The sequence below is a fragment of the Sitophilus oryzae genome, unplaced genomic scaffold (assembly GCF_002938485.1).
Source record: "Sitophilus oryzae breed Bouriz unplaced genomic scaffold, Soryzae_2.0 scaffold_1637_pilon_pilon, whole genome shotgun sequence".
In the NCBI taxonomy this organism is placed as follows: Eukaryota; Metazoa; Arthropoda; class Insecta; order Coleoptera; family Curculionidae; genus Sitophilus; species Sitophilus oryzae.
In genome coordinates, this window is record NW_022146322.1 from 303,674 (window position 1) to 318,431 (window position 14,758).

At 34.5% G+C, this 14,758-nt stretch overlaps 1 protein-coding gene across 2 annotated transcripts in view; it reads left to right on the plus strand.

Moving 5' to 3' along the window:
- The window catches only part of LOC115880568 (S-adenosylmethionine synthase), a 50,633-nt gene that overhangs the window by 34,129 nt on the left and 1,746 nt on the right, over positions 1–14,758 (plus strand). The window contains exons 5-9 of one of the 2 annotated variants that reach the window (XM_030897801.1): positions 908–1,020; positions 6,603–6,746; positions 6,805–7,023; positions 13,166–13,272; positions 13,844–14,053. In XM_030897801.1, coding sequence (XP_030753661.1) covers positions 908–1,020; positions 6,603–6,746; positions 6,805–7,023; positions 13,166–13,272; positions 13,844–14,053 — 793 coding nt within the window. The remainder of the gene's footprint in view (positions 1–907; positions 1,021–6,602; positions 6,747–6,804; positions 7,024–13,165; positions 13,273–13,843; positions 14,054–14,758) is intronic. The other variant, XM_030897803.1, reaches the window with a different exon arrangement.

A 14,758-nucleotide genomic window follows, 5' to 3' on the forward strand; every position in this document is an offset into this window, starting at 1 on the left:
TTTCGGTCGACAGAGTGAGTGGTTGCCGAAGACAGTGTTGCCAGTGTTGCTACTGATTAATCCGCAGATTTACGGATTTTGGATACAGTACGTTAATAATACGGATTTTCTATTATTAAACAATTTAATATAATATATGATTAAACAAAGAACGGGCGTCAGAGTTGACTTGAAAATGAAGATCGCTGTTATTTCATATGTAAAATATTATGGTAAATGTCAGTAATCGGCATTTCCAAGCAAACTAAACGACTTTTTTCGATCATACGACATATTCAGTACCTAGTAAAAGAATGATTTTTGTTATTTATTCTGTTTAACACGAATAAATTTTCAATACAGAAACGCGATTAGATTTTATCCAAAGATATTTTCGTCAAAAGTATTTCAGATATTACACATTTTAATATGGCAACACTGTCGCTTTCAGATCCACACCGTCTTCGATATGCCTTCGCCGGCCGAATTAGAGAAAATAAGCGTTTTATGCGTTGACCGCAGAACGATTGGTGTCTCCACTGTACAGCACTTAAGACGTAAGGGGAATCAAATCAGCCTTGTTACTAATTCGCCCATTATAGTTGCGTATCTTTCCAATTCTTTCAATCAACGCTATTGCTATTACTCCGATAAACTAACGGCGGTTTTTTGTGTATAATGTACTTATGTCTGGGGGGCAGACGTTCTGAACCAAAAATACTGTATATTTTCTATATTTATCTAAGCTCTATGCAGTGAAATTATACTTTCCTTTTATTATTGAACAAAAACGACTAACAATAGTTGCCATTTAAAAAAAATTGTACTGTATAGTTGTAATTATTTACGAGTAAAAAAACGGCTTAATAAACTTTTGTTTGGGTTTTGTAATCATTTTTGTCAATGTGCCGTCTGTTGTCTACCGTAGGCTTCGATTACAAGACTTGCAGCGTAATGCTGGCGCTCGATGCGCAGTCGCCGAATATTGCGGCCGGGGTTCACGAACACCGAAACGAGGAAGAAATTGGGGCCGGCGATCAGGTTAGAGACGTTTCTTTTTATTATTCGAACTCCAATCATCATCCCAAGATATGACAGAAATATTGCAAAAGAATTACTGCCTGGTATCATAATTATTTTATTTCGCTGTTTTTTCAGATGTTTGCCAGTCTATTAAAAAAAATACAAGGAAATGTAGTCATTTATTTAATTTGAAGTAAAATCGAGATGAAATATTTAAATCAGATATTGAATTATTATATTCAGTAGTATACAGGATGTAAATGAGTAAGTGTAAAAAGATTTGAGAGACGCGGATTGTTTTTTAAAAAATAATTGGGTTTTCATAAAAAATCTATTTGACGATGATTTAAAGTTATTTATACAGTGTAAAGCAAAATCATAAATTTATACAAATATGTTCGCCAGGCAACAAATATTGTCATGGCATATTGCTATATCATTTATGCTTGAAAATGTTGACAGGCGTCTAACCTGATTTATTATTTCTGGTGCAGTTAGTTCTCATTGGATTACTATTAATGAATATTTATTTGTTAACTACCCTATGTAGATGAAAATGTGTAGAGATATAAATGTTTTTAAGCGGAGCTGTGTGAACATTTTCGACAAGAACTGGCTTTGGGTGCCGATTTTCGTGTGTACGAAGAGTACAGTCTTATAAAACACTAAATCGCCACAATACACCAAAACACTTTAACTTTTACACTGGACGCGCGTTTCGCTAACCATGTTAGCATCATTAGCAGATGATCAAGGCTCTTGATGACTTTGAGTCTGGACCATCTGCTGATGATGCTAATATGGTTAGCGAAACGCGCGTCCATTGTAAAAGTAAAAGTGTTTTGGTGTATTGTAGTGATTTAGTGTTTTATTTTGCTGTGTAACACCAAAAGTTCTAACCCCCAACTGTAATATGTAGAGAAAAATGTGAAGGATACATAACGACTTAATCCTACGTATATTCCATTTATTTAGGAAAATACTTGGTCTGTTTTCTTTGTTTAGTACATCTTATTGTACTGAACAGAGAAAAAAGACCAAGTATTTTCCCAAATATTTCAGCAAGTATTTTCGCATCTATTTCACAGAAATGTGAAGGATACTTATCCACTTAATCCGACGTATATTTCATGTACTTGGGAAAATATTTGGTCTTTTTTCTTTATTCAGTACAATACTTCGGAGAGAGAAAAATGTGAAGGATACATAAGCACTTAATCCGACGTATATTTCATGTACTTGGAAAAATACTTGATCTTTTTTCTTTAAATATAATAATATATGACAAATATAATCCGACGTATATTTAAATATGCGTCGGTTTAAGTGATTATATATCCTTCACATATTTCTCTCTCCGACTTAATGCCGATATGGTACATACCAAATTCATTCCTATCAAGTAAAAAACGCGATATTTGTTAAGTGACATCCACACACAAAATTTCAACTCTTTTAATATGAACTGAAACGTCAAATCGAAGAATTTTATATGAAAACGTTATTTTTTAAAAAGAAATCGTCTCCCGGTTCTGATTTCGTTACGTATTCGTTTACACCCTCTCTAGTGCCAGAAGAAAAAATTGCATTGTATAATAATCGTATAGTCATTTAATCCTGGGTCGCATGCTTGCGCAAATAGCAATTTTTATTGTCAACATAATATTCTGTTTTCTTCCTTTTCAGTTATACTTCTATATTTATGTTCTCATATTTTCCATCCTTATGTTAGTACCCATTCTGGCGATAGATTTAAAAAACAAATATTTAAAGAAGTTTTGGTATTCCTTAAGGCCCCCATACGCTTTGGTTATTTTAACTAACCACGCGGTTTTAACCGAACGGGTGAGTTAAAATGGATGTTCAGTTAAAACCATCATTGTATGCGAGTGTTCGGTCCATTTTAACCCGCACATTCAAAATCTGTCTTCGCCAGATATGTCAACCATGCGGTTCGACCCGTTTGTTCCTACCCGATAGTGTATGGACATAAACCGGCAAAACCGCGCAGTTTTTTCAAACCAGTGGCGCGAGCAGTTCTTTATATATTTTTTCAGCGCATTGTATCATTTTCTTCTATTCTTTTTCAGGAATTTCTTTTTTTACCACAGTTACCGCCGCGTCGCCACTACCAGCGAATTGTTTCTCGAATCCATCGTTCTTATAGCGCGGATAAAATGAACTGGACAAAATGAGACAGCGTGTGGAAGTTGCTTGTCTGTGCTTTCTACCGGCGCCGTTTTAACTGTACGGTTAAAACCGACCAAAATAACCGAAATGTATGGGGGCCTTTAGACAGAGATAACTAATTCTGTAAAAGAATTAAATACCACACTGTCAAATCTTGAATGTCCAATTATACTGATAAAATAAAGATATGCTTGTTACGTCTCAGCTTTGAAATTACGTAGGCATGTATAATTGTTCAACCTTGATTAGGGTACAATCATTGAGTGTAAATGTCCTAAAGAGTTGTAATGATTTCAATAAACGGTATTTATTACTACATATATTTTTATATTAAAAGCCTTGTTTATTGAAAATTGCCAATAAGATATTTTGAAGAGCACTTGAATCAAAATGAATGAAATACGTTTAGAATTTTGTCAAGTGAACCTCAAAAATAGACATTTAGATAAGTTTACTTAAAACCTTCTAGCGTCTTAAATAAAAGAAATATCCTTAAAAATATTTCTAAATATCTGGGATGAAGGTCTCAAGGTAAAGCAAAAATAATTTTTATATTAAAGTCTATTATGTATACAGGGGAGGGCTAAACGTTGCATTTTTCTTGTACATGTAATCAGTTGGTTAAACACGGTAAAGTTAAACCAAGAATTTTTTTGTGAATATCATGGGAGGAAATAAAATACTGCATCACAGAATTGATTTTTATACAGAATGTCTGTAAATAATTTTTAACACCGACAAATACATCTGCATGTTTTTTACAATGCGGTATTTAATATTGAGACATCCTGTACAAAAATTATTTATATTAATTGCATGATAATGGAAAATCTTAATTAATTTGAAAGTAACAGAGGTCAGAATCTGGAAACATTGCTTGTTTGTTTTTGTTGCTGTACAGGGTGTCCCATTTCCGTATGTTTTAAAGTTTCTCGTTTACGAGTAGAGATACAAAGAAGATGCGGTTTTCACGTCACTGTGTTACTTTTTATGACACTAAAGATGCTACACACAGATTTGTTGTAACCCTCTTGATTCCTGAAATACAGGGCGAATTTTTCCGTCAAATTCTGTCATTCTTGAAATACAGGGTGAGTTTCCTACGATGTTTTCTATGGGTATCTCGGAGACTACTGGAGATGGAGAGTCAGTTAAATGGGGAAAGAATTGCAGTTTTGTGAGGTCATAAATATGCGCTTTTCAGATTTTCGAAAAAGTTCATGGCTTACTAGATATTTCGAAAAAAACAAATTTTGGCTATTTTAAAAATTGTCCCTAATTCTATTATAATCTATTTAGACAAAAAGTTTTCAGATAAAAGTTGTAGATAATCACATCCGTAATGAGATTGTGTTCTCCGATTTTTTCTAAAGCCTGTCATTTTTGACATATGACACAAACATATGTTTTTTTTAAATGGAAACCATAGTTGGCCATGACTTCATAAAAAGAGCCGTTTTTTAAGCTTTTCAACGATATAAGCTATAATATGTTTCTTTCACAAAATTACTGAGTTATAACCAATTCTTATCTTTCTTGACTAATTTCACTTAGTTAGCCATGGAAACAAGTTCAATCGTCGTTGCTCTCAGAAATGTGAAATTGTCACATCCAATCTTTGTAAATTAACATAAACAAAAATTGTAAATAATAGTTTTTTAAATGAACAGCGTGTAGAATTATTGGTTCAACTTTTCTTGGCCATACAGTTTCGAGGATACGTTGACCGATGAACGTTACGTTTTTTAGAAAACGGTTTTCAAGACATGTTAGAAAAGTTAAATTTAGATACTCGCGCATTAATACAGTGGTTCCAACATGATTTTCATTATGACGCACCATTTTCAAAAATCTGAAAGGCGCATATTTATGACCCCACAAAACTGCAATTCTTTCCCCATTTAACCGACTCTCTATCTCCAGTAGTTTCCGAGATGCCCATAGAGAACATCGTAGGAAACTCACCCTGTATAGCCCAAACTTATATTTTTTGTGTGTTACCTTGTATATGATTTTTTTTTATTTTATTTGACTTGTTAGGAGTTTTCTAAAAATACAGGGTGTCCCAGAAATAAGTGCAAATATCTTAAGTGGTTACTACCAGTTCAACCCCAGAAACACATCTATGAGATTATTTTCGCGAAAAAAAATTTTGAAAATTCGGAATTTTTTGAAAATTTTTTTGGAAATTTTTTAGTTTTTAGTTAAAAAACATAATTTCTTGATAATATGGCAACAGAGGTAGTAGATTAAATTTACAAGAAAGAAAATCCAGAAAAGATCCAGTGGTTCTCAAAATGTTTGCAAAAAATCATTTTTTTGGAAAATTTCAAAGTAATATAACTCGTAACGTTATTTTGGACTTACGTGAAAAACGATAGAGAGAAAATATGTTTCTTTTATCGAGATCTACCACCCCTTAAAATATTTGCACTTATTTCTGGGACACCCTGTATATATACTACTTATTTTCATAAACAAGGTAAAAAATGCGTTATTTAACTTTTTAATCAAAACAATAAAATAATTTATTCGACGCGCGACGTCAAATTTTGGTTATTGGCTATTCCACGCTAGTGTGTCTGTGTAGAATTATTACAGAATTGCATTAAAAATATCAATAACTCTGATTGACAGCGTGTTCTCTAAAAGTTTCTTGAGTTTATTTTCAGTGCAGTTTATTAAGATAACACAATGGAAAGCAAAATTATCTGGTTAAATAAATTGATAATACCCTTTTAAACTCGGTTTATTTATGTTAAAAAATGCATTTTTACCTTGTTTATGAAAGTATAGAATATATTATGTTTTTAGAAAGCCCATGGCAAGACAAATAAAACAAACAAAAAATATACAATGTGGCACATTAAAAACAAACATAAGTCATATTTCGGAAATGACAGTTCCCAACGGAAAAACTAGTATGCCTCTAAGATAAGATATGAAGGGAGTAGAAAAATGCAACATTTTCGAATTCGCTCTGTATTTTAGAAACTAAGGGGGCTAGGATAAATCTGTCTGTACAATCTTTAGTTTCATAAAAAAGTACCACAGTGAAGTGAAAACCACATCTTTATATCTCTACTAATGAACGAGAAACCCTATAAAACACGAAAATGAGACACCCTGTACATGTAAAGTTTTAAGATCTTCGGTTATCTTATGCAGATCTACACTAAATTTTATAAAAATTCCCAAATTATATAAACTACTTAAAGCATTAATGAATATTACATTTATCAAATGACACAAGTAATTAAGATTTTCTTGCTTGTTTGCCAAGGCAGATTGTTGCCAAAGTGTTCATTCTAAAAAATGCTTTTACACTTATAATCTAGCAGCTATACTCATAATTAATATTATGAGTATAACTGTGATCATAAACTAATCTGATTTTTTTTTTCAATTAGGGTCTTATGTTTGGCTACGCCACTGACGAAACAGAAGAATGCATGCCTTTGACAGTCGTTTTAGCCCACAAACTAAATGAAAAAATTGCAGAATTAAGACGTGCCGGTGAATTTTGGTGGGCCAGGCCGGATTCTAAGACTCAAGTAAAATATTCAAAAATTTGAAAAAGGGAATAAAGAACTAAATTTTCATTATGTTCAGGTTACTTGCGAATACACTTTCAACCATGGCGCTTGCGTTCCCCAACGAGTACACACAATCGTCGTATCGCTACAACACAGTGAGAAGATCAATTTAGATGAGCTCAGAGACGCTATCAAAACCAAAGTTATCAAAGAAGTTATTCCAGCTAAATATTTAGACGACCAAACTATCGTGCACATCAATCCATGCGGATTATTCATTATTGGAGGACCACAAGTAAGTCAAAATTCTTATTGGCAACAATAGGATTAATTGTTTAGATTAATACCAGTCGTCAGAGATGTTCTTCCACACAATTGCATTACATCATTCACTAACTATAATTAAAATTGATATTTTATACGGCCAGATTAATAAAACTTCAAGCTGGTAAAAATTAATAAGATTTATATTGCCAAAATAATAGGTAGAATGTTATCTTAATAATATAAAAAAAATAATCAGAAAAGGCCAACTGAAATTATTATATTTTACAACCCAAATCGACCTTTTAGTTGTTTGGCTCTTGACATTACTCTGACAAATAATGCTACCTTAATGTAAAAATATATTAAAACACAAAGTAAAAGCTATGTGTTACCAAGATACAGAGGATTTGCAAAAAATGCAGAGAAAAGATGTATAGTGGTTGATTAAAATAATTTACAGAATTGTTTACGCTATTCAACAAAAACTATTTTAGCTAAATGATTATATTGTTACGGATTCCGTGGGTCCACTATTTAAACTCACGATAAAATACTTAACGAATTTATTTGTTTCACTCTGTACACACAACTTATACTATTTACAACACAACTTATGCAACTACTATTACTCTAACGGTATTTCGCGGTATTTTCAAACTTCAGACTTCAGACTATCTTCAGACTTCAAACTTTAAACTTCAAAACGTCCAACTGTCAAAGCGCGGGCCTTGTATACCCCCTGGCGGTTGTTTCTAGATTTTTCTAAAGAATTCTAAAATACTTTCTGGCGAATGCGCCAGGTTCCTCAATGCACGATTTTTTTGCAGTATGCAGTTATGCAACCAGTAATACACCTTGACATTGCCCCCTTCTCAAATTTGATCGTCCCGATCAAGGTTTCCTGTCTGGTATCTCTTCAATCGATCCAGATGCACTACTTTCATCTTACTTCTAGGACTGCGTTGAATCCGATACACAACATCATTTATCCTCTTGATGACTGTATAAGGACCTTCCCATGCTGGAGTTAACTTTGGGGACCTTCCTTTCTTGCGCTGTGGGTTATACAACCATACCCTATCGTCCTGTTGAAATCCCGTAGAATTAGCTCTGAGGTCGTAACGAGCTTTCATCCGGTCACTGGCTAGCGTAATCTTACTTCTCACGGCCTTATGAATTCCCAATAATCTTTCCTTCCTAACGATTTTTTCGAACGACAGTCCAACGTTATCTTGTTCCATTTTTCCTCCAGATCGAGTACTTGGTCCTTGTCTAGTTGCGCAAATCTTACAACGTTGACACCATTTCTTAACATCTTCGCAATAATCCACCCAGTAAAAGCGATCTCTCAGCTTGCTCAAGGTCTTGTTTACCCCAAGATGGACTCCAGTTTTAGCACCGTGAATTTCTTCCAATACCTGGGTAACTTTCTTCCTTGGTACCAGTAACTGAGTTGTTACTGTACTGAGTTGTTACTGTCCTGCCATCCGCACTTTCCCACGTGCGCTTTAACAATCCATTCTCAATAACCAGTGAATTCCACTGAGCCCAGAGAGCTTTGAAAACGAGCCCTCTGTCCGCAATATCCTGCCACGGTGGTCTCTCGCCGTTACCTTCCCTGAGCCGTAGTATTGCTCCGATGTCTGGATCTTCCATTTGATCTTTCCTCAATTGTATCGTCGTCCATGGTTCGTCAGTTCTAAGCTTAAAATTCCTTATTCTGGTAGTGCTTTCGCGATGTTTCATTTTCTTGTCCAAGGTAGCTCGTCGTCGATCTAGGTCGTTGTCGATAATTTGTACCCGTCCTACACGGCACCCAACGGTTTTCTCTAGTTTCCCGAACACAGTCTTCTTGGTATCACCAGGTATCATCACAATTTTCGATGATCTTTCTTCCATATTTCCTGGTCTCTTCTCTTTAGATACAGAAAATTCCTCATTTCCGATTTTCAGGATGTTTCTATGGTGATCAAACGAAAAACCATGTTGACTGATCACATCCATACCCATGATAAAATCATCTTCAATGTCTGCCACTAAAACGCTATGCCGAAACTTCAAATTCCCTAACTCCAATTCCATGAAAGCCTCTCCCCGTACAACGGCCATTTCCCCCGTAACTGTACGTAAATACACTCTTCTTCTAAGAGGCATCATCTTCAATCCTTGCACTGAGTTATTCCGCACCAACGATACCATAGCGCCTGTGTCCACAGTCATTCGAATTCTTCTACCATTGACCTTCCCGTTGATCACCAAACTGTCAGCGGTTTTTCCTAGACTCCTAACGGAAAACATCCTAGGGGCTCTGTTTTCTTCAGCCAATACTCGCTCATTAGTGTTGATTTCCTGGTGCCTATGTTCTCTCGATGGTAAACGGAATCGCATTTGGACGCGGCAATCCCGTTTGATGTGGCCATTCCTGCCGCATCCATAGCACCTTATGTCCTGGGATCTTCTCTGGTTCTCTGTCTGGTTATTGTTGACTCCCTTGTTTATTAGTAGCTCACATAGTTTGTCGAATTTTCTACACAGCTCCTCCAAACTTCTGTGGGTACTCTCGGGCTGTTCCTCTACCGTTACCGATCTTATCTTCGCTCTAGGGATGGCGCTAAAAGCAGCTTCGATTTCCAGCGCCCTGACCAGTGCTTCGCTGCTGGTAGAAAATCGGGATATTTGCAGCGCCCTCTGTAATTCGTTGTCCCTCAGTCCGCTGATAAAGCACTGAGCAGCGAGTTCCTCCCTAAATCCTTCGGGTGCTTCAGAATACGCTAGGTGTACCAGCCGACGTAAGTCTGCTTCAAATTCCTGCAGACTCTCTCCGGACCTCTGCAGGCGTGACTTGATCTGGGCCTGGTAAAGTTGGCGTCGATGTTGGTCGCCATATCTTCTGTCGAGTGCAGCGACCAAAGTTTGGTATTCCTGCTGTTGGGCTGCAGGAATAGTTTGCAACAGTTCCAGGGCAGGGCCACGCAGCGCGATGACAAGTGCCGCTGCTTTCTCCTGGTCAGTCCATCCGTTGGCAGCGGCGGCTGCTTCAAACTGACGGTGGTACATTGTCCATGTCGTTTGTCCATCGTAGGTCGGGGCCTTAAGGTTCGCTGTTCCAGAGACGCCAGGTGTCCTTGCTTGTACCTTGGTCTTCTGTAGGTCCATCTCTAATTTTTCCATTTTCTGCTGAAGGCGTTCCTCCAGATCTTCTACGACTTCTTGGAAATGGTTCTCCTCTCGTTTTTCTAGGTCTTCAAAATTCTTCTGTAGTCGAAATCCCTGATTTTCTAAAGTTTTCTTAAGACGGTCCTGATCTTCTTGTCTTTCTTTTTGGCGGCGCGTTTCTATATCTTCTAAAATTTCCCTCCATTCATTCTTCTGACGACTTTCTAAATTGCCTAAAATTTTCTCAAGCCGGTCCTGTTCTTCTTCTTTGTCTTGTTGTCGTTGAATTTTCATATCTTCTAAAATTTTCTCAAGCCGGTCCTGTTCTTCTTCTTTGTCTTGTTGTCGTTGAACTTTCAAATCTTCGAAAATGTTCTCAAGCCGGTCCTGTTCTTGTTGACTTCGTAGTTTTTCCTCTTCCTTTTCTCTTTCTAATCGGGCTCGCTCTTCTCGTTCTTTACGGAGTCTTTCTTGTTCTTCTGCTTTCTCCCTTCTCATATTCTCCATAAAATCGCCTAATAGTTTGCTTACTTCCTCCATTTTCTTCGCTTGTTCCCTTGTACCAACCATAAAAATACTCTAATCCGGTCTAAAAATCTTCCAATCCACTTAATTTCTTCTTAACATCTTCTTGAATCGCACTTCCGACACCAATTGTTACGGATTCCGTGGGTCCACTATTTAAACTCACGATAAAATACTTAACGAATTTATTTGTTTCACTCTGTACACACAACTTATACTATTTACAACACAACTTATGCAACTACTATTACTCTAACGGTATTTCGCGGTATTTTCAAACTTCAGACTTCAGACTATCTTCAGACTTCAGACTTCAAACTTTAAACTTGTCCAACTGTCAAAGCGCGGGCCTTATATACCTCCTGGCGGTTGTTTCTAGATTTTTCTAAAGAATTCTATAATTTTCTTTACTTTCTGGCGAATGCGCCAGGTTCCTCAATGCACAATTTTTTTTTTGCAGTATGCAGTTATGCAACCAGTAATACACCTTGACAATATTTTAAAAAATTTGAGTATTGAAGTCGTTAAAGGTCTACTAAAGCGACAATTTAAAATTGTATTCAAAAGGTACAGAGTACAGAGTATCTCAAATAAATAAAAAACCTTAAAAGTTTTATTTTTCTTCTAATAGAACAGCTGTTTACATTATATTATTTTTAATTTCTACGATTAAAACAAAGGTAAATTTCAGTCAGGTTTACTTCAGTTGAATCTTACTGCTTTTTGAAATGTTTACAATTTTGTGAAAATGCGCTAATAATATTAATGCTGAACTAGATACATACTGAAGTTTGTTTATTAACTAAATATTGTGGTGAGTTGGGCAATAATAAAAGTAATACCAGCTTATACAGTGTGTTTAAAAATAATTCAAAATAATTACTAGCTTTAAATATAGCACAATAACTTATTTAATTTAAATGGAACGTTAAATTTGTACGTGCTGAAAGCATCAGATATAAAATTTAATTATCTATCAATATATATTATACCATTTTTTATCCATCTGTATCTTAGAAAAAAAAACATTTTTATAATTCAGACTTTATCAGTACCTGGTGTTTTTCAAAAGCGGCTCACCTCTAAAACTTTTTATTTCAGATAAAAAACTGAAATTTGGTCTAAGCATAAATTAGGATTGATTGGTATATTCAATTGTTTTCAGTCACTTTGTTTCACCGGAAATGACTACAACTTTTCATCACAACAAATGACACCCTTGGTATATTTTGCTTTATTCGATAGAAAACGACAGTCTGAATAGAATGACATATCATGTGTCAACTTTTGAAAGTTTCGCATAAAAAATCGTATTTTAAATTTCAGTCTAAACAAACATGCATCTATTAGTGCCATGGCTGTGTTAAAAACACTCTAATTTTTAATCAACCATATTAATCATGACATATGATGTCATTCTACTCAGACTGTCATTTTCTATTGTAATATGTGTCTATAAAGTAAAAAATACCTAGGGTGTCATTTAAAAATCAAAATTGTAGTCATTTCCGGTGAAACAGGAAGTGACCGAAATCAGTTGAATACGTCAATCATTCCCGATTTATGTCTTATACCAAAGCTTATACTAACGTACAAAATCTCGTTTTTTTATCTGAAAAAAATATAAAATAAAAAGATTATAGGGGTGATCCACTTTTGTGAATCACCCGGTATAAGTAATAATCCCGTTTTTTTTTTAAATGGGACAAATTTGGAGAAAGGTACGTGTAAGAATTGATTTTTTATAGTGTTCTTCATTTTTGTGAGTAGTGTAATACATTTTCTAAAAGACAAGCAACTTAAATGTATGAAAATAACGCTGATAAAATTTTTAAACATCTCTATACATATCATTTTGACATACTTCTAATTGAAAAAAATATTTTAAAATTGATTGAAGTTATATGCAAAATATGTTTAGAATTTGATGTAGAAGTTAAATCAAACCTCTGGTTGAACTGGAAGAAAGTGGAAAGTATATTAAGGAAGTATACTTGGAAATAGCCTTAAAACAATGAAATTTTAAGTGAATTAGATCCTAAAAATGTTGAGTGTAAAAAGTAAAAAACTCGTAATAGAAAATTAAAGTCCACAGAGAAAAGAAATAAATTTAGATTGGAATGTCTGTCAAAATATATAATTAATTTAGGTCGCGACCGTTGTACGCGATCTGGCGCTGCTGTAGCGGTTGCTAGGAACATCCGCAAACAAGAACTTCTGTCAAAGACAGAATCTTCAAAAATTATAAGATCTGTGATAAAATCTTTCAAAATTTAAACCGCCCTCATTGAAAAAATACCGAAAAGTGTTTAAAGCGTCTATTTTCAAAGTAATTATTACTATCTTGTGAGTTTAATTTAAATTTTATTTACTCAAACCCGTGATAATTGTTAAAAAGTGGCATTAAAAACTTCTGAAAACTATATACAGGGTATATAGTTTTCAGAGATGCTAAATTTTTAACGTTTAAATTTTATTTTTATTTACAGAGTGATGCAGGTTTGACAGGGAGAAAAATTATTGTCGATACTTATGGCGGCTGGGGAGCCCATGGAGGTGGCGCTTTTTCAGGAAAAGATTTTACCAAAGTGGACAGGTAATTTACCAATATCAACTTGTGATATATTTCGTTGAAAAGAGAACAAGTTAGTAACTTTAATGATATTGAATAATTATTTACTGACTATTTCTTCGCCTTTCTTAGAAAACGGCTATGTTGAGAATGTTTCTTTTTTGCATTCAAATTGGTATGTATTATACCGTGTGTTACGAGTTGGAAAATATTTGTATTAAATTTTATGTCGGGATGGGGGTATTTTTCACCCTTCCCGTACTTTTTCTTGTTTTTTGACAAAGTCAAATGTTAAAGCACTTAGCAAAACATAGGCAAATCTCATTCAAATTGAAATAACGGTTCTTAATATATTTAAAAATTGTGTTTATTTTTTTAAAATTTCATGCCCTCTGACGGACAAAAGAAGCACTTTTCTCTAGAAGTAAATTGTGTCCAATGAACTTATTTTGATTCCAAAAATGCTAGTTCTATGTCCACGTAATATTGTGACACCCTCTATAATTATAATTATTATTCTTATATAAACTAATAAAAATTAAATGTGAATCTGTGTTTTTGAAGGCCAAGTTTCTATATATTAATTTCTTTTTAGATCCGCTGCTTACGCCGCTCGTTGGGTGGCCAAATCCCTTGTAAAAGCCGGAGTGTGCCGCCGCTGCCTCGTACAAGTCTCCTACGCCATCGGCTTGGCCGAACCCCTTTCAATTTCAGTATTCGATTATGGAACTTCAAAGCTTAATCAAAAACAACTTTTGGAAATCGTTCACAATAACTTCGACTTAAGACCAGGAAAAATTGTCAAGTAAGTTATGCTTTTTATAACTAATCATTAAGATTACTTAATGATTAGGTTTAGAATATTTGTATTATTACGAACCATCAATCTTCATACAATTTTATGATATTATTTTATATTTTACTGCAATATTATCTTAATTTATCACTCAGGTTCATCAAAATCTCTCAGGTTCTCTAAATACTGGGTGCGTCTCAAAAAAGGCTCGCCCCTACAACTTTTTTATTTTTTCAAATAAAAAAACATTATTTGATATGTTAGTATATATGACATAAATTAGGATTGATTGACGTATTCAATTGTTTTTGGTAACTTCCTGTTTCACCGGAAATGACTACAACTTTTGATTTTTAAATGGCACCCTCGGTATATTTCTACTTTATTCAATAGAAAATGACACGGAATAGAATGATATGATATGTCAACTTTTGACATTCTCGCATATGGATTATTTGAAATTGTAACATGCGGTTCATAACGACAATTTGACTCGAAATACCAACTATGTGGTACCAAATTATTTGTAAAAAATGCTTTTTCCAAATATTCTAATGAGCCACCCTTGTCCCATTTGAAAAAATTGATATATGATTAAAAATATGATTTAGACATCTTTTAACCGTCCAGGGCAAGACGCGAACAACATTAGATCAAAACTATTTTTCCAAGGCTCCTAGATGAAAAGTTAGTGTTTTAACACAGCCATGCCAT